Below are 18,020 nucleotides of genomic sequence, written 5' to 3'. Positions count from 1 at the left end.
GAAAAAGGCAGGGAAACACCAGATCCAGCCCTGAGGCATTTCACTGGCACCCCTTAGCCAGGCAGGAAGGCGGCCTTATGAAAGCAGTCCTGTTTATCCTGGGAAAGAGGGATAGAGTTGAAGAGGGGAGGTTTAGTGAACAAAAATATAAAGGAAAAGTTCCCCTCCTTGACAGCGACTTAAAAATTCAATTCATCAGGCATTGCTCAGAGTGACATTTTAAAAATATGGAACAAAATGGGGAGCGGGATTTTGCTCCTTAATAAAAATAGACGGTTTACAATAGATTTGGAAATCTTATATCAAACTGAGAGACGTCTCCAGCAGCAAAAAGCCCTGTCCCTTCTTTTGAACCCTGGCTTCAAGCCTGTCCAGTCCATATTTACCTGTGAATTATCCTGGCCAATGGGGTCCCCTGCTGCACAGGTGGGCAGGGCAGCAGACCCAGACAGGCCCCCCCACCAGGTATGGCTGGAGCAGATGGGGCAGCTGGTCTTCATTGCCCCGGGGCGCCGAGGGCACCTGTGCAGGCAGTCCTGACGCCAGCCTCTCTGACGCCACTCCAGCCCAGCCCAGCATCTGTCCGGTTAGTCCACCCCACTCACAATCTTGTGCAGCCTGGGAGGCTTCCAGGAGCAGCTCCCCAAAGGGATGGTGGAGGGCGTTGCTGGCGGGAAGCACTCGTCCCCCTGCAGTCAAGTCTGGTAGTGTCGCCAGCCCTGTCCCTGGTTGAGCAGGTGGTTTAGCTGAACGCCCCGTTGCAGCCCCGCACCCTACACCCCTAATACCCCTCTATGGCCCACCATTGCCCAGTGGGGGGGGGGGAAGGGAGGGGGCTCTGACTGAAGGGCCAAAAAAAGCAGCTGGAACAGAGCAAGACTCCACCAGAGGGGAAGAGCTCAGGGCATCAAGAGAAATATCCCAAGGAGGCACAAGGCAGAGAGCCTGGGTTCCAAAGGAAATCCCTTTTTTACTCCTCCTCTGGCAGAAGCAGTTCAGTAAAGCTGTGGGTGTTTCTGCGAGAGAGAAAAACCGTGTTGGGAAGCCGAATGCTACTGTCCCTGGCTTAGCCAGGCTGGCTGTGAACCAACCCTGCCTTCTTGGGGTCCTTGTCCCACCACCAAAACCACTGAGCCCAAAACCACCGAGCTCTTCTAAAGAAGAGACAGCGAACTGATCTGTTAGTGTTGTGCAAACCACACCAAGAGGAGGGGCAAGAAGAGAAATTACCTCGGACTCTGAGGCTGCCTCCCCAGGCCCCATGCCACCCAGAAGAGTCATTCTTAAAACTGCCCCCACTTGGTCCTTGCCCCTAGAAGGTGTGACGGGGTGGGTGGGGAGCTGAGAAGGTACTTGCTCAACAAAAGGACTCATTAAAGAAGTTTCAGGGTGCTGTTCTGTGTTTGGTGCCCAGGCGACTGCTGTCCCCCAGCCTGAGAAAAGGGTAGGTGGCGAAGGGGGTGTGTGTCCGAGGCACTTGTCTGTGGGGAGCCCCGAGGGTCCACTTGCTCCAGAACTCCTGGTGCTCCCACCTCATGACTCTGGCCCCCTGTCATTTTTTTCCCAACTGAGAGCACCCACCTTCCTGAGCCTTCCCTCCAACATCTTTTGTGAGACCCGGCCCATCATGGGGGAAAAGATGCAGGCAGCGCAGTCGGTCTTTCTTTCTTTCTTTTTTTGCATTTGGCAGCAGAATCAATAGAAATGGAAACGGCAAGACTATGCCGAGGACAACAAAATGAACAAAAAACATCCAGTCTTTAAAACACACACTCAAGACAGATTTGCAGAAACACCAGAGACCCTTCTGCAGCGGGGGGCTGGGGGGGGGTCACCTCTCCCGCCCGGCAACTGATGTCCCTCTTTGACTTCCACCTTGGAAAAAGTGGCCAGCAAGCCACCCCGACACTGGTTTGTGCCCCCAAAGCAGAGAAGGTTTTCCTGGCTTGGCTTGGCTTGGCGTGCTCACCTGAAGTGCACAGCCAAAGAGGAAGCTCAGGCAGCACAACGTAAACTGTGGTGGTCGTGAGACGGTTTCTCTGGCCAAAAGAGAGCCACAAAGGAACCCGCCCCCCAATGATGTAGGCACTGGAAAGAGGCCCATACTGTGTGCTTCAGGGATCAAGAGGAACGCCCTCCTCTGCCCAAGGTTACGTGGTTGGCAAGTGAGGTCAGCTGCACCTGACCTCCTGAGGAAAGCCACGGTCCACTGGAAGGAACAGAACTCACGCAGGCAGCAGCCCAACTCCTTGTCCGTTGAGGAGAGGCAGCAAATGGGGCCAGGCTGAGGGGTCCGCAGCTGTGTGGGCCTCGCCACAGCCTCAGCCAGCGCTCATCTTCCAGGGCCGGGGGTGTTAATAGCAGGAGGATGACCACAACGGAGCAGGAGCTTGGCTGGCACCACTGCAGCCCAACCTCCCCAAACGGCAGGCCCTAGCTTGCCCCAACCCCCTAAGGAGGATATGTGGGGGGCGGGAGCCCCAACCCCTTTCTCAGCAGGGGGCAGGGTCAAGACTGCTCAAGCCAGCTGGCAGGCGGCCCCAGATACTGCTAATCAACGAGGCTCCTCGCAGTCCTTGGCCTCTTACTAGCCAACATCCAGCTCTGCCCTTCCCCCACCCCAAGAGACCTCAGATATGCAGGAGAAACAAATTCAGAGCTGCCCGGCCTGGCAGGCAGACCCACAAACCTCAGCCCTGAACTGGGAACCCAGAAGCCTTCCCCAGCAGGCGCCAGCCCCTGTGTTCGGATTCCGCCACAGAATCACAGCTGAGAAGGTGGGGGAGCCCCTGGCAAGTCCCATTTGGGCAAGCTGGCTGTGCAAGTCCAGTGGGAGGTCCTCCCCAAAGGAAAGCCATCCTAGCAAGGCCTTGGGCCCTCTGGTGGGATGCCCTGGAGAGGTTGGCAGGAATCCAGTCATCTAGAAGACATAGATCTTGTCACGCTGGACGCAATCCAGGTCATCATCCAGGGTCAGCAAGACCTGCAAGGAGAGAGGAGGTTCCATGCTGGAGGGGGGGGGGAGGTCTCAATCGACCCCTTGCCAGCCTCCCCCTTCTCAGCCTCAGCCTCCCCACCATGAAGTTCTCTGAGAAAACCAGGACACGTGGGGTTTGCCACGCCCAGCTTTTAAAAGGTTTTGCACCAATGGGTGGGGATGAAGGTGACTTAAAATGTTCCCCTCCTGCCCTTCAGTCCGCCGGGTGCCCTCTGGTACAGTTGGCAGCAGATGCCATTGTGGGCACTGCTCCTCCCCAGTCCCAGTCAGGGCACAGAGCCGCCGGGCCACCTACCAGGAAGGAACCAAACATGGCGATGGACGAGAGGAAGTGCCAGACATCGTGGTCATCGAAGAAGCCCAGCAGGATGCAGTCCCGGTTGTGTTCTCGGGACTCTGCCGGCGTTTTCTGCCAAGATCAAAAAGAAGGTGCGGCTGAATTGTGTGCCTCGTGCAGCTCCCCACCCACACTGCGCAGGCGCCCAGATGCTTGGGGGTTCAGGGTACTCGGGCCGAGTGACGGTGCTGACCTTGGCAGCCCTGCCGCCCCCTCCCTTGTCCTCTGCAGAACCCAGTTCCTCAGGGCAGGACTCCTCCTCCTCCTCCTCCACATGCTGCTGGCCCCACCCTGGATGCTCAGGGTCTGACCAACGGGGAGAGGCTTTGCTCACCTGCCAGGTGCTTAAGCCCTGGAAGAAGAAGAAGAGGGCAAAGCCCCACACAACGGAAGTGCAGGCGATGCAGAGCAGAGGGATCAGCTGGAGGTGCTCTCCACTCCGGAGCTGCGGAAGCCATAGAGCTGATCAGAGGCGAGGGGAGGGAGGGAGGAAGGCAGAACCCCACACTGCATGCTCCCGCCCCCCCCGCAGAGAGGGGCCCAATCCAGCAGAGGCTCTTCCACACCAGGAGAAGTGGGCAAATGGGTGGCCATTGGACCCGCTGCCTGCCCAGAGTAAAGCAGCCCCCCCCCAGCCCCGCACCTTCATGATAATGTAGAAGGCAAAGTAGAGCAGGAGGTTGCAGATGCCGATGGCCAGAAGGTAGGACGCAAAGTCGTTGGGCTGGACAAGGAGGCCGTAGGCAGCACTGCAGGGAAACAATGTGGACACACCTGAAGCTGCCCCTTGGAGACCACTCGGCCCTCCCTGGCCCATCAAGCTGAGAATAGCAGACCGCTTGCAGCTGCTCTCCAGGGTCTCAGGGGAAGGTGTTTCAGCTGATCCTTTTAACTGGAGGTGCCAAGGTTTGAGCCTGGGGCTGTCGGCATGCCAAGCAGAGGCTCTACCACTGAGCCATGGCCCCTCCCCTGGAACGGGAAGCAGCTTCAGGCAGAGGGCAGCCCACCCCCCACCCTTGGGCAGGACAGACCAGGCTCCAGTAGCTTCCTTGATTGGCTGACATCCTTCTCAGACTCACCCCCGGTCAACCCCAATTCCACCCACCAGCTGCTACTCACAGTGACCAGTTGATGATATTTCCCATCACCAGCAAGACCATCCGATCCTGGGGACAGAAGAGAGGGGCTGGGACCCAGAGCCTGCAGAACGGCCCACCTGGGGAAGAGGCCTCTGAGCTCCCACACAGCTCCCAACGCACAACCGCTAGCCAGAGGGCAACCCTTCAAGTGCACCTGGCTCAGAGAGCAGCTGCCGGGGACTCACTTCATTTTCCCCAGAGCTAAAAGATCTCCACAGGAACCCCAGTGTTTTTCTGAGCATATTCCAAGGTGCTGTTTTTGACATAAGAAACCCCAACACGCCTGGCACCGTGGCATTCAAGCGACTGCCCGTTCTTCCGCCTGCTGAGGTGAGGTGGCTGCTGGCTGGAGACAGGGTCTTTCCTGTGGTGGTGCCCACGTGTAACACAGTGCCCCTGCACAGATCCATTCGCTCCCTCTCGTGTCTTTTAGGCATTAAAATTTGATGTGGGTGTTTCAGTACGCAAATGGCTTCGCTGTGCTATCAGCTGGTCTCTTGTGGTCATATATTAGGAGGCGATTTGGGGTTCAAATGTGGGGTCCCCTGGAGGCTTCTTCGTATCCTTTTATCCCAATATTTTAAATGAAAGGACCACAAAACAATGTCTGGAAGGGAGGTGGAGCTACTCACCACATAGAGGGGCCCGCTGCACTGCCGGATGCAGTCTGTGTAAACCATGAGCAGGATCCTGCGCAAGATCCCGGAGTCTGCAAAGAGGAGGACACACCTCAAGCCTGTGGCCATTGGGCTGGAGGGGGCAGGAGGCGCACTGAAGGGATGGCTTCCTAGCAGACGACAGGTTGTGCTTCCCTCATGTTGTCCCCCGCAGCGGCCCATTCTCCCCCCTCCACAAGGCCATCTAGAGCACAGAGCCCCGGCCCCTCCTCTGAGAGCACATGGGAGGGGGGGAGGGAGGGGTCAGCTCCAGCTCAGCAGTGACTTTTGCAGGCCCTGCAGGCATCACCAGCAGAGCCAGAGAGACAGGCAGGCAGGCAGGCAGCCCTCACCCAGTCTCCAGCGGCCCATGTAGTACAGCTGGGTGCTCAGCAGCAGCGTGGAGACGATGTGGATGATGGAGAATACGATCCAGAAGGCTGTGTTGCCCTTGCCAAAGACCTGGGGGGAGAAAAGCAGGTGCAGGTGGAAGCAGGAACTATGCAGGCCCAGAGGAGGAGGCAGGGGCAGCACTCGGGAATCAGGCATGCCCCCCTCCCCAGGTGCTTGGGACACCGGAACACGGGAAGCCTCCTCATGCTGAGCCAGAGGTCCGGGCTCCTCAGGGCCTTTCATGGGGCCTCCTGCCTCATCCTTTAACAGGAGATGGCAGGGATTGAACCGGGGGCCTTCCGCAGGCCAAACAGGCACTCTGCTGCTGAGCCACAGCCCCTCTCCCTCAGAGGAGAACTCAGAGGGGGCCACGTGGAAAGTGCTCAGGAGTGTTCCAGCGCCAGAAGACTCTGGATTGGGGCTGGGGACCAGGCTGCAGGAGAGCACACCTCGTGGATGCTGAGACCCTCAAGAGAACTCCCCCCCCCACCTCCACTGGGCCGCTGGACAGTTCTGCCTTCCTGCCGCCCACCGCCAGCACTCACCACCCCCAGGACCGAGAAGAAGATGATGATGGCCAGGCAGGCGTAGGCGCTGTAGGCGCTGGCGTTGATGTCCGGGTGCCGCTTCTGGTACAGCTTCAGCATGCACAGCCCAGAGATCATGTACATGAAGGAGGTGTCTGGGGGGCAGGGGCGGGGAGAGGCAGAAGCAGTGGCAGGAGGGCTCACCCTGGCCCCTCCTTGAAAGGAAGGTGCTGGAGGGGCTCTGGGCATGGGGGGTGCTGCAGGCCCTGCCCCCAAAGGCCTGCTCTTCAGACCAGCCACTCAGGCCAACTGGCCAACTGACTGCGAGGGAAAGGCACTTGGCACATGCTCAGGGGACCCTATGGTATTCCCCCTGGCTACATCCCCAGGCAGGCGCCTGGCAGCCCTTGCCCTTTGCCCCACAGATTTCCTCTCCCTTGGCCCATCTCTTGGGGCATCCAGGTTGCCCCCCTTCCCACACAACACTCACCAAACTGGAAGTTGGTATAATTGGGGCAGACGTGGTAGCAGGCGCTCAGGAGCCCTTCCATCATGAGGGCAGTGCCCATCGCATAGAAGAGGCCAAAGTGCTTTGGGATGCCACACTCCTAGGAGGAGGAGAGGGGGGGAAGAAAGGCCACCTGCCTGAAAGTTCCTGCCCACACCAACCCTGCCTGCTGCCCAGGGACCCCTCCTGGGGACAGCCCATCCTGTGCGACTTTACTCCATTCGTATCTCCTGCTGAGTGGGGGCCCAGAGCAGCTTCTGCGGCTGTCTTGTTTCAACCAAGGCAAACAGGAGGGGCACTCTGTCCTCCCACCCCTGACTGGCTCTGAAGGAAGGAGGACTGGCAGGCAGGCAGGCAGGCTGGCTACTGGGAAGGAAGCTCCTGCCAGCTGGCGTCCAAAGGGAAACGGCTGCTTTGCCAGCTGTGCCCCCCACCCCGCCATTTCTGGAAGAGGGGCCAGCGTGCCCTTCCAGGAGAGCAGAGGCAATGCAGGTATTAGCCAGCCAGGACCCAGCAGCCCAGGCCGAGCGGGAGGGGGGCAGCACAGCAAGGGTCCACCCATCTCACCAGCGCCTGCACGTCGCTGCGCATCAAGGCCCGGTTGTAGTGGATCTCTCGCTGCAAGATGATGAGTAGGAAGAGCAGCCCCAGCAGGATGTAGCCCAGGTTGCTGATGATGTTGTTGAAGGCGCTGCACGCAGGAGGGGAAGCAGAGTGGGTCCCTCGGCCACCTCTCCTGCCCCCCGATCAGGTGAGACCAAAGGCCGGAGGTGGCAGGGCTGGCACGACCCTTCCTACCTGAGGTTGCCCAGAGGGTGGGCACACAGGAAGTTGTAGAAGCAGATGTCCTGATTCCCAGTGACATTCACCACCTGCCAAGGGGAAGAGGCAAATAGGGAACCAGGGCCTGGACCGGTGGGGCAAAGGGGTGCTCGTGGCCAGCCTGGGGGAGAGCCAAAGTCCCACCAGCGCTCCCACAGAGAGTTAAGACGGACACCCCAGGAAAGGGTTCAGTTACCGTCTGGTAGGTGATCACTAGCTGGACGACAGGCAGGGCATAGAACACAGCGATGGTGGCAATGTTCCTATGTGGGGGGCGAAACCAACCGTCATCAGGATGGCACTGCTCCCTCCCACCCTGAGCACCCTGCAGGCCTGCCTGGAAAGCACAGGATGCTCCAGACATCAGAGGCCACCTTTGCCAGGGATCAAGGCAGGTGAGAAGGGAGCCCCGTCCCATGCCCCAAGCCCTGCCAGTCTACCCAGGCTTGCTCACCAGAAGTAAATCTGGTATTTCTTCCGCAGTACCCGCTTGTCTTTGCGCGCAAGATCCGCCACATACAAGTATTGCTGCATTGAAAGCAGAAGAGTGGGCGTGAAATGCAGGTGAGAGGTCCTCCCTCTTCCACAGGTGCAGCAGGGGGGGGGGGTCGCTGCCAATCTGCTGCCAGGAGCTAGTCGGGAAATGTTGCCCATGCCGGGAACCTCCTGGGCTCCCCCAGCTCTGCTGTGGTTGGGAAGCGCAGGAGGACCGGGGAACAAAGCAAGCCGCTTCCTCCTGGCCCGCCTCACCTTGGTGCGGATGACGTTCTTGTCCGAGTCAATGTCGGCCAGGGTGTCGTAGTCGTCCTCCTCCACTGAACTGAGCGAGTCGAGCCGTGGGCGCCCCGCCAGGCTCTCCAGGGAACGGTCTGCAGGCAGGGAGGAGGCAGCGTGACTGCTGAGATCCCCTTCCCTTCCTTCCTTCCTCCCTCCCTCCCTCCCTCTCTCCCTCCCTCCAGCAAGATCTACCTGGTGATGGCCCCGCAGCGTTCAGGAGAATTTGGGAGGCCCCTGACAGCCGGTGGGCAAAGCTGGCCAGTCAGCTGCCTCCGCTCAGCAATATGGCCGATTGTTTCCTGCCTGCCCCAGGGCTCAGTGCAGGAGGTAACTGTCCCTCTGGGGCACAGGATGTCCCCAGGCAGGCTTCTGGCTCACGGAGGGAGCAAGGCCCCCTTCCCCATCACGTGCTCCTGCACTGAGGACAGAGGTCTCCCTTCCCTCCCAGAGAGCAGCCATCAAACTGCCCTGGAAGGCCGAGAGTAAGGGGAGGGGGGGGGGCAGTACCATGCAAATTACGCCTCCCCCCGGCAAGCTTTCTGAGGGGGGGTCGGTATATTTCACTATGGAGAATGCAGTTCAAAGAGAATCTGGCTAACTGACATGGCTTGAAAATGATGATGGAATCCAACACCCCACTGCAGCACCCCCCCCCCCTCAATGTGTGCAGCCCCTCAGAAAGCAGCCCGGAGGGGAGGGAGCATCCCATTTCTGGCTCGCCAAACGTGATGGACCACTGCCAGGGCTTGGCTCCCCTGTGGCCCCCTTTCACTTCAAGATCTAAATTCAGCAGCAGCAGCCACCATGCCACTGGAGGGTGAAGTGAGGGGGTGGCTCACCTGGCAGGACAGGTGCTGCTCCCCCCAAAGGAGGGTTGCAGCCACTCGAGACAGGTGGCAGTGCTCTGGCTTCCAAGCAGGACTTATCCACAGAATGTGCGGATAACATCCAAAGAAGCTGGTGCCATAGAGCATGTGCAGATAGCCTCTCTTGTACCGCAGCCAGCCCGTGCATATTTGAGACCAAGAGCTGAACCCTTCTGAGGAAGACAGAGTGCCGGGGGGGCAGAGTTCTTGCCCTCCCCTCGGGACTTCCTCAGCCCTGCCCAGACATGAAGGATGCAGACATAACCCCGCCCCACGCAAGCAAGGTGGCCAAAGCAGTGCCCACGTTTGGAGCCGGGAATGGGATGGCCGGGGGCAGTGATTGGCTATCTCTCTTTGCCACTATCTACCCATAGCAATGGCCAAGTGTCGCTGGCGGTGCTGGCACGACTCCTGCCCTTGAAAGAAAAGCACACAGTTACGCTGGAACAGCTGGTGAATCGGAGACCTGCTCTCTGGACCCACCAAAGGAAGCTCAGCTCTGCCTACCAGGAACTTCCTCCAAACACAATTCTGCAGACCTGACACCCAAGAGTGGGCAGGCAGACCTGGTGCCCAACATGCGCCCCCCCCCCCCCAGCCGGCAGCAGGAGCTCTGCTTGCTTGATGGGGTCCCAGTTAGCCCCCGCCAGCACCTCACCTGCATAGCTGTACGATGCTTCTGTGGAGAGGAGACTGTCAGAGATGTTCTCTGTGCTGAGTGTGGAACTGTTGTCTGGAAAAGCCATCAGAGGCAAGCCAGTGAGCAGAGCCACAGGACAGACACAACAAGAAAAGCCCCCTCCCTGGCTGTGAACTCCCAAAGCAAAACAGAGCAGCAGGTATACACCAAGGTAAGGGAGAGCTATCCCCACCTGGCACAACGGGGCTATGCCCAGTGCATAGACAGGGCCAGAGGGTTCAAGGCAGGCAACACACTGCCCAAGACTCACCAAAGGAGCCATAACCGTAGGCACTGTAAGACGGGCGTCCCAAGAAAGAGCCTGGGGTGACGTGGGCATGCCCTACAACCAACCAGCACAAAACCATCAGCCAACAGAGACTGCAGAGAAAAGGCACTGGGGAAGAAGTGGTGAAGAACAGCCGCCCCTGGACACAGCACCCAAGGCCACAGGGGGTGACAGGAAGACGGCGGCCTCCTCCGCTCTGGTCTGGCTCAGCCAGACTCCCAGCTGGTTGCCGGCTTTTGTGGTAGGAAGCTGGCAGAGCTCTGGGAGTTCCCCAAGAGCTGGAGAAGCCCCCAAAGAAGGAAGGCTGCAGTTCCTCTGACACCGAGAGCTCCCCTGAAAGACCTTCAGAAGCCCCCGGAAAGAAAGGAAGGTGGGTGCTTACCAAGAAGAGGAGCTGAATTAGAGAGAGGCAGAGAGAGAGAAAGAGAGAGAGAGAGTTACTGAAGAGGTCTGGACTCAGGTGCTAAGACAGACTGCCCTGGCTCCTCTGCTGGACCGTCCCTTTGTCTGCCACGCCACGTGACTGCCTTTTGACAGCTTAAAAAAATCAGTAAATGGCACAGCCCTGTAGCAATTACCAACTGTTAAGCCCTCAAAAAGACACCTGGGGGTGCAGCAGGGAAAGCAGTAGCCCTGATAAGCTGACGATGGGGGACGATAGGGTTGACTTATTACTGTTTGCTAAATTGGCATACAACAACGCAGTGCACCACGGCACGGGCAAAAGCCCTTCCCAAGTGGTATATGGACGAGAGGGTCAGCCTTTCCCGTTCCTTGGAAAGGTAACAGAGGGACCAGTGGACTCACAAGTGTGGACCACAAACTTGCAGAACTCCTGGAAAATGATCCAAAATTCACTTAAAAAGGCCAAAGAGGATTATAAGAAAAAGTCAGGCAGTGTCTTACAAGGTGGGGGATTTTGCATATCTTTCCACCTGCAACCTTTGGGACTGCAGAAGAACCGGAAATTAGGGAATAAGTCCATTGGCCATTTAAGGGGTTAAGGATCATTAACCCTCTAGCAGTTGAGCTGAAATTGCCTAAAAACTGGTGTTCGATACACCCTGTGTTCGATTTCAGCTTGCTGGAGAAGGTACCCCCAGCAGATCATTGGCATCCAAGATGAGACGTGCCCCCTCCCAAGTGGATTGGAGAAGATATGCATCACAAAGTGGATTCTATCATGGATTTGCGGGTCTATAGGGGCTGGCTCCAGTACCTGGTTTCAACGAATGGGTTGATGCTGATAAAGTTTGGGCCCCTCACTTAATAAAGGCATTCCACTGACAATATCCCTATCAGCCAGGTGGGGAGGGGCCCTTAAGGGGGGCGGAATGTCAGGGGATGCTATCTAGTTGATTGAGAGGCATTCCCAAAACCATGCACCCGCTTAAAATGCCACCCTGCTGCTGCTGCTGCTATGGAGATATATGTAACCAGCCTGCCATCTGTGCATTCTTCCCTTGATCTTTGCTTTCTGGCTTCACACGCCTGTAGGCAACTAGGCTTCCCCTGGCCCTCTTGTCCCTTTCGTTATCTCGTGGGGCAGGAAGCCAGGTGGCTCTTCCTCTTGCTACCTTAGCTCCAAAGGCTGTTTTTCACAAATTCTTGGGAATACGGGAGGGGGGCTCGCTTGAGGGACAAAGGGGCCTGTGAATGCCAGCTTTGCCAGAACTGGCTTGACCAGTGTGTATTTCCATGCCTGCTCAATAAACGCTACTGCTGAATACTTCAGAGTCCGTTCATTGACTTAAGGATCTGAGACCTAACAGGTGGGGGGAAGGGACAGGCGCAGGTATAGGTGGGCCAGAACAGGCAATCATTTTGGGGGGCTGTGGTCTTTTTTTAGATCTTAGCAAAGCCACATTAGGTAAGTGTGGACTGAGGCGGGGGAGGGGTGACTGCCGCATGACTCTGTGCGAACTCCCCAAAACAGGCAAAATTACTGCAGTTGGGATGCCAAAGTGGAGAAGAGCGTCCACATGGAAGCAGCCTGAGAGAGGGAGGGGCCACCCCAGCCGCCGTGGATCCTCCTTGCTCAGAGAGCACCCAAAGGCAAACCTGTGCCACCATTAACCTCTCCTGTCTCTCCCGAAATACTAGCACGAGAGGGCACCCAACCAAGCTGAAAGGCAGTCAATTCAAAACAGACAAAAATAAATATGATTAAAATGCGGAATGCGCTGCCAGAGGATGTAGTGACGGCCACACGCATCAATAGCCTTAAAGACAGGATTAGACATTTACGGAGGAAAAGTCTACCAGTGGCAACTAACCATGGTGACTGAAGGGAACCTCCAGGCTCAGAGGCCGTCAACCTTCAAATACCAGTGCCAAGAGGCAACATCAGGGAAGGTCTTAGTGTCTGTGACCTGTTGTTGGATCTCCAGAGGAACTGGTTGGCCACAGTGTGAGACAGGATGCTGGAGCAGACCCATGGACCACTGGTCCGATCCAGCAGGGCTCCCATAGTGATGCGTCCTGCTCTCAGTGACGGCTGGGATGGACATCATGCATGAAAATGGAGCCAAGAGGCATCAATTGCCATAGTGGCCCACGGTCATTTAGTTCAACGGCAGCAGCCAACATCTGCCCATCGGGTCTCCCAGTTTCCCACCCGTAGCCAGCCGCTGGGGTGTTCAGGCGCATACCCGTGTCAGTTTCAGGTGCCTCCACAGGGGCTAAAAGCCCCGCCGTCCTCTTCCTCCGTTGCCTGCAAAAGAATGACCAGGCTCGGACAAGCGGCCTTCAGCTACAGAGAGGCCGGATGACCCCAAGTCTTTTCTGGGAGACAGGCACAGTGGACATTCACGGCTGCCTCTGCCCCAGACCACAAGCCCCAGTGAGGTTTCTAGAGTCACGCTGTGGGGGGCGCTCAGGTCACCCTCACCTTCTATCCCTTGGAACAAACCAGGACCATCCACAGATCACGCCAGGCTGCCCTGGGTGAGTTTGGGGCAAAGGATTCCAGGGAACTCTACTGAGCCAGCCCAGCGACTTACGGGCTGCCATCCACAGTGAGGCTGAGGCCTGGTCCCACATGCAAGTCTCCCAGGCCCTGGATCTCACAAAGGGGGGGGGGGTTGTGGCAGGCGCCTTCCCATCAAGTGCCCAGGACGGGGCCCCCACAGCACACGGCACGACTCACCTCCAGGTCCCCCAGCAGGCGATGAGCAGTGTCACCACATAGAAGGAGAGGAAGATGCCCAAGCAGAAAAGCGTCCCACTCACGTAGGCCCGCACTGCAGGGAGAGAGAAAGCAGGAGTGTGGTGGGGTGGGGTTTACAGCCCGATGAAGATAGAAATCTTCATAAAATGCCCTCCCCCCCCCACACACACTCTCGCCCACAAAGCCTCTTCCTTCCCCTGCAGCATCCACACCAGTTGGGTTTGCTGCAGGACTCCCATGCCCCAGTGCCAAGGACAGAAGAGCAAGAAATGCCCACGCCCGCCCTGGCAGGGTCTGTGCCCGAGCCACACAGCACCAAGGACATGCTCTGCAGCAGGCTCTGCTCCCACTGAAAGCACAACCTCACCCGGACAGACTTACCGGTGACGGCCGGAGACACCATGACGGTCAGGGCTTTCTGACGGTTGCCTTGATCAACAGGCTCGTCTGGAAGAGGCAGGAGAAGGAAAAGTTGGCCATAGCCCACTCCCCTCTTTCTAGTGCACACTCAGGCCCTCCAGGTGTTCATGGACTACAATTCCCATGAGTCCATGCCAGCAGGGTCAATTGGCCATGCTAGCAGGGGCCGCTGGGAATGGTAGTCTGTGAACATCTGGAGGGCCTGAGTTTGACATGTTCTAGTGCATAACCTCACCAGGCTGGGGCTGTCCCTACAGGTGGGAGGAGGACAGAAGCTCCTGGCAAGAGCAGACAGCTGCTCCTGGGGCTGCCCGGAGGGCCCCCCCCCCTTGTCCTTCTGGCCAGCAGAGCTCCCCTCCAGAGCATCACTCCCGAGCCCTCGTCTGAAGTGGCTCTCCAGAAGGCCCCTTCCCTCCCACTGACCCCTATGGAGCTTTCCTGCCGGAGATGGCTGTGTTCTGCACAGGGTTTTGTGCTCCATGACGCAGCCTGTGAAGGTGCAGAACTGCCCCCACCCCCAGCAATCACCTTTGGAGAAGGGGTAGTAAGGCAGTGCGCCACCACAGGCTTCATCCTCCGTCTTCACCACCACCACCACGTAGAAGCTGTGGCTGGGGAAACCCTTCTTCTGCAAGCAAAAAGTGGGCAGGGGTCCCTTGAGTCCCAGAAGGCCACCAGCAGCTGCCTGCTTCGGAAAGAGACCCTCGGTCCTTCAAGGTCAGCACTGCCTGCTCAGACTGGGAGCGGCTCCCCAGGACCCCAGGTCTTCCACAACACCTGATTCTTTCCCCTGAGATGCTGGGGGTTAAAGGAGATGCCCCGCCCCTGAGCTGTGGCCCTCCCCAATTTGCAGGGATGAGGGCTGCCTCTGGCTGTCTGCCACTGACGCAGCAGGGGCCTCATGGCAACAGCAACCAACGGTCAGCTCAGGCATCACCACAGGTTCACTGGACACAGCAATACCATCCAAGTATCTGCTAAGGGGGGGAAGGGCAAGGAGATTGTAAGCCCCTTTGAGTCTCCTGCAGGAGATAAAGGGGGGATATAAATCCAAACTCCTCCTCCTCCTCCTCCTCCTCCTCCGCTATTCAGCACTGGAGACATTGGGGATTTCTGGACAGCCTATGGGCAGGACTCAAACTGTAGCTCGCCCAGCGCAGAGAAAGCGTCTCATACCTGGACTGTGATGGCCGCTTTCTTGGTCATGGTCTGGTACATGCCGATGAAAGCCACATTGTTGTCCAGGTCGTAGACGGGGCACTACACCAGGAAGGGGGAGAGGCAAAGAGAGGGTCAGCCAGGGGGTGCGAGAGATGGGGAGTGGACTGAGGGACCCCGACCCACCGGGCCATTTCACATACCAGGATGTCTTGGATGGAAATGACTGAACAAGGGAAGGGCGTGGCTGAGGTCACCTTCACGATCACCGAGTCCACGTCCTCTGGAAACTTGTACTTGAAATACTGCCAGAAAGACACAGAACAGCCAGTCAGCTGCTTTCCCAAAGCTCCACCCCTCCCTCAAAAGCTAAGGCTGGAAATAGGGGGAAAAAACCCTTTCCTATAACCTGCATAAAAGCCCTGTAGGGTCAGGATCTGGCTCTCTAGCTCCCCTAAGCAGGATCCCACATACATAGGCAGGCACCAAGCGGAAGAGCTCTCTGCCACAAGGGTCCAACCGTGGCACAGGTGACCTCTTTGGTACGTCACGGACCATCCACAGAATGTGGAAGGAGAGGGCGCTTCCCTGTGGACAGCTGCAGTCAAAGACTCGGGGAACCCAGGATAGCCAAATGTCTAAGAACAAAATGTTGCGCTCAGATCCCAGACAGATTTGGAAACTGTGATCGGAATTTGTCAGGCTGTGATCGGACATTAATAGACAAAAGCAACCTTTGTGTACTGCTCTGTTTACGATGATAAACTTTAATATTATAAATAGTATAAGAGTACCCACATAAGACAGAAGAACAACATTGGCGTCACCCACTGCCCCCCAGTCCCAGAAATCTTGCCATGGGGCCAGGGTCCGGGAAGCCTTGTGGCAGAAAGGGGCCAGGCCTTGTGCCTGCGGCTCCCTTCCCAGCTCCAACAAGCCCTTCCCAGCATACTCTGGCAGAAGGAGCACCCGTGAGACTTACCTGTGGCTGGGCGGCCGTGGCGTTGAAACCCAAGCGTTGGCCCGTCCTGCAGGAAGCAAGAGGAAAGCATGATGCTGTGTGTGTGGAGAGTGCGTGTGTGTGTGTGTGTTGCTGGGGATTCCTCTGACCCGGGAGGGGCTCACTGGGTCACTTGTAAAGCGAGGCACCCTGCGCTGAGTGGTGGGTAGAAGGCGGCTCCGCAGCAGTGGGGACAGCGCTTGGCATGTGCTCCAAGGAACATTTGTGAGCAACTTGCTGGGCTGAGACTCCCCACACAGCCACTGAGCCCCTTCTGTCCGTGCACCCCCAGCGCTTTTGTATCACACGCTTCCTCCAAAGAGATTGGGGGAGGGGAGTGAACCCTACAACCACCTGTACGGCAGGTGAGGCCGAGCGTGTGTGGTCAAGCCCAATGACCTTGGCTCTATGACCCTACTCTAACCCCTTTCCCCTGCCCAACAATGGGACTGCTCCTTTGCCTGCTGCCCCAAAGATCCCCTGTGGAGCAGGGCACCCAGCCAGAGACACCTGCCGCAAGAGTCCAACATCCCCGCTGGTTAAAGGGCACAGAGGAGCAGCCCCTGCCCACCTGAGCACAAAGTTGTCCACGCGCGTGACCTGGAGCAGGTAAGAGACGTTGGCAGGAGAGAGTGTGGACACGTCCACATAGAAGAACTGCAGCTCAGACTCATTCTTGGTCTGGGGTTGGCACAGGGTGCGGCCGACATCCTGGTACAGGTACTTCCGCTGGTACCTACAGCCCAGGGAAGTGGGAAAGGGCTGGTGTTCAGGTGGCCGGGTATAGCCCAGGCATTGAGAGGAGAGGTGAGCCACAGTGCCCTCCCGTCCGCTGTCAGGCTCCAAGGCAGGTGACCTTAACTGAGGGCAAAACAGAGTCCCAGCCCAAGAGCAGGTGAGGGGACTGCTGGAGCCACTGAACCTTCCCCACAGGCTGGGAGCCCAGGAAGCCCGAGGGCCGTGGGCCAGGGAGAGGCTGCTGGGGGGCTCTGGGGGCAGAAGCCACCTCTCTCCCTTGGGGGGCACGCAGGGAGGAGACAGCAGCAGCAGCAGCAGCAGCCCAAGAGCCTGGGGGGGTGGGAATGGGGGGTGGCGGCTGACTCACAGGCCCCGGAGGATGAGCGGCACCTGGAACGACACCACGGCCTCCTTCTGCCGCACCACGAACAGGACCGGCGGCGCCTCCTTCTGGGCCGAGGTCACGTTCACGGAGACGCGGACGCCCTCGGTCTGCAAGGCCGCGAGGAGAGGCGGAAGCTCTGGGTGGGCTCCTGTCCTGGGACCGGCGGCGCTGCTCAGCCCGGCGGCAGGGTCCAGCCAGCCCCTCCGGAAGGAGCCGCCAAGGGCCGCTTCGCCAGGCCCCTCCTCGCCCCACCCCCGGCCAGGTATTTCCCAGCCCTTGGAGCTGCCAGCGTGGCCGCCAGGTGCCAAGGGCCACCGCGCCGGGGCCCCAGCGGCTCACCCGAGGGCGGGAAGGACCAAGGCTGCCTGCTGGGCGGCACCTGAACGGCACTCGGGCACCACCGGCGCCCAACGGGGGGGACGGGGGAGCGGGGGGGCGGGCGGCGGCTGGCACTCTCCAGGGCGGAGCAGAGGGGGTCCCCGGGCGGCTGGGATGGCTTGGCGCCCTCCGTCCCTCCCTCCCTCCGAGGGCCCGTCGAGGCGGCGTCCACCTGGCCCGGCAGCCTAAGGGGCTCCTTCCGTCCCAGTCCCGCCGCCCCCCCGGCCTAAGTGGCCCCTCGGCCCCTTGAAGGCGCCGCCGGCTCCGGGGTGGGGGTGGGCGGAGAGCCCCGGCGAGGCGGCCTCACCCAGTTGCGCCGGACGGTGTGGTTGAAGGCGTAGATGTCGAGGCGCTCGCTGTCCACCGCGCCCGCGTACAGCTGCTCGAAGGCGGCCTCCTCCTGCCGCACCGTCTTGCCCGCCGCCCCGCCCGGCCCCGCCGACCACAGCAGCAGCAGCAGCAGCAGCCCCGGCGCCGCCAGCAGCCCGCCCGGCATGGCCCGCCCGCCGCCGCCCGCCCGGCCCCTTTAAGGCTCCGTCGGCCGCGACGCGCCGGTGCCGCTCAGCCTGCGCGTGCGTCACGTCGGGGGCGGGCCCTGCGTGCTCCTGCGTGCTCCTGCGGGGCCAGCCGCGGGATCGGCGCGCGGGGGGTGGGATAGGCGTCCGGGAGCTGCTCGGCTGAAGGAGGCGAAGGGCCCGGAGGGGCTACCAGCCAGGGGCCCGGGGGAAAGGGCCCGGCCGTTGGTGGGCGACCCGGCAGCACAGCCCGCCTCTCCAGGGGC

At 59.1% G+C, this 18,020-nt stretch overlaps 1 protein-coding gene across 5 annotated transcripts; it reads right to left on the bottom strand.

Annotated features, from left to right (window-relative positions):
• Positions 1 to 1,657: 1,657 nt before the first annotated feature.
• On the bottom strand, positions 1,658 to 17,752 carry SIDT2 (SID1 transmembrane family member 2). 5 transcript variants are annotated; one of them, XM_048513056.1, is made up of 28 exons: positions 17,547 to 17,752; positions 16,844 to 16,968; positions 16,310 to 16,474; positions 15,721 to 15,766; positions 14,942 to 15,043; positions 14,757 to 14,840; positions 14,109 to 14,208; positions 13,542 to 13,607; positions 13,140 to 13,233; positions 12,643 to 12,704; positions 10,374 to 10,385; positions 9,974 to 10,045; positions 9,682 to 9,756; positions 9,392 to 9,439; positions 8,131 to 8,249; positions 7,835 to 7,908; positions 7,577 to 7,643; positions 7,357 to 7,430; positions 7,126 to 7,249; positions 6,541 to 6,658; positions 6,069 to 6,205; positions 5,484 to 5,592; positions 5,107 to 5,183; positions 4,455 to 4,501; positions 3,979 to 4,084; positions 3,670 to 3,780; positions 3,294 to 3,407; positions 1,658 to 2,983 (listed from the first exon to the last, which is right to left on the bottom strand). In XM_048513056.1, exons 1-28 carry the CDS (start codon positions 17,733 to 17,735, stop codon positions 2,921 to 2,923), a joined length of 2,580 nt encoding a protein of 859 aa, XP_048369013.1. In that variant the 5' UTR covers positions 17,736 to 17,752; the 3' UTR covers positions 1,658 to 2,920. The 5 variants fall into 5 exon arrangements, with proteins under 5 accessions (XP_048369013.1, XP_048369015.1, XP_048369014.1 ...); XM_048513058.1 differs by lacking the exon at positions 9,392 to 9,439 and having other exon boundaries at positions 17,547 to 17,751; XM_048513057.1 differs by lacking the exon at positions 10,374 to 10,385 and having other exon boundaries at positions 17,547 to 17,751.
• Between the last annotated feature and the right edge of the window lie 268 nt (positions 17,753 to 18,020).

Source organism: Sphaerodactylus townsendi, linkage group LG12, assembly GCF_021028975.2.
Source record: "Sphaerodactylus townsendi isolate TG3544 linkage group LG12, MPM_Stown_v2.3, whole genome shotgun sequence".
Classification (NCBI taxonomy): Eukaryota; Metazoa; Chordata; class Lepidosauria; order Squamata; family Sphaerodactylidae; genus Sphaerodactylus; species Sphaerodactylus townsendi.
This window is presented reverse-complemented; position numbering and strand designations above follow the sequence as displayed.

Excerpts from the sequence above, each read along its gene's own strand:
- SIDT2 (XM_048513056.1), bottom strand. The coding sequence starts at position 17,735 with ATGCCGGGCGGGCTGCTGGCGGCGCCGGGGCTGCTGCTGCTGCTGCTG. Across the intron at positions 7,250-7,356 it reads CACCCTCTGGGCAACCTCAG|CGCCTTCAACAACATCATCA; the intron begins GTAGGAAGGGTC and ends TCCTGCGTGCAG. Across the intron at positions 3,408-3,669 it reads AGGGCTTAAGCACCTGGCAG|AAAACGCCGGCAGAGTCCCG; the intron begins GTGAGCAAAGCC and ends TGATCTTGGCAG.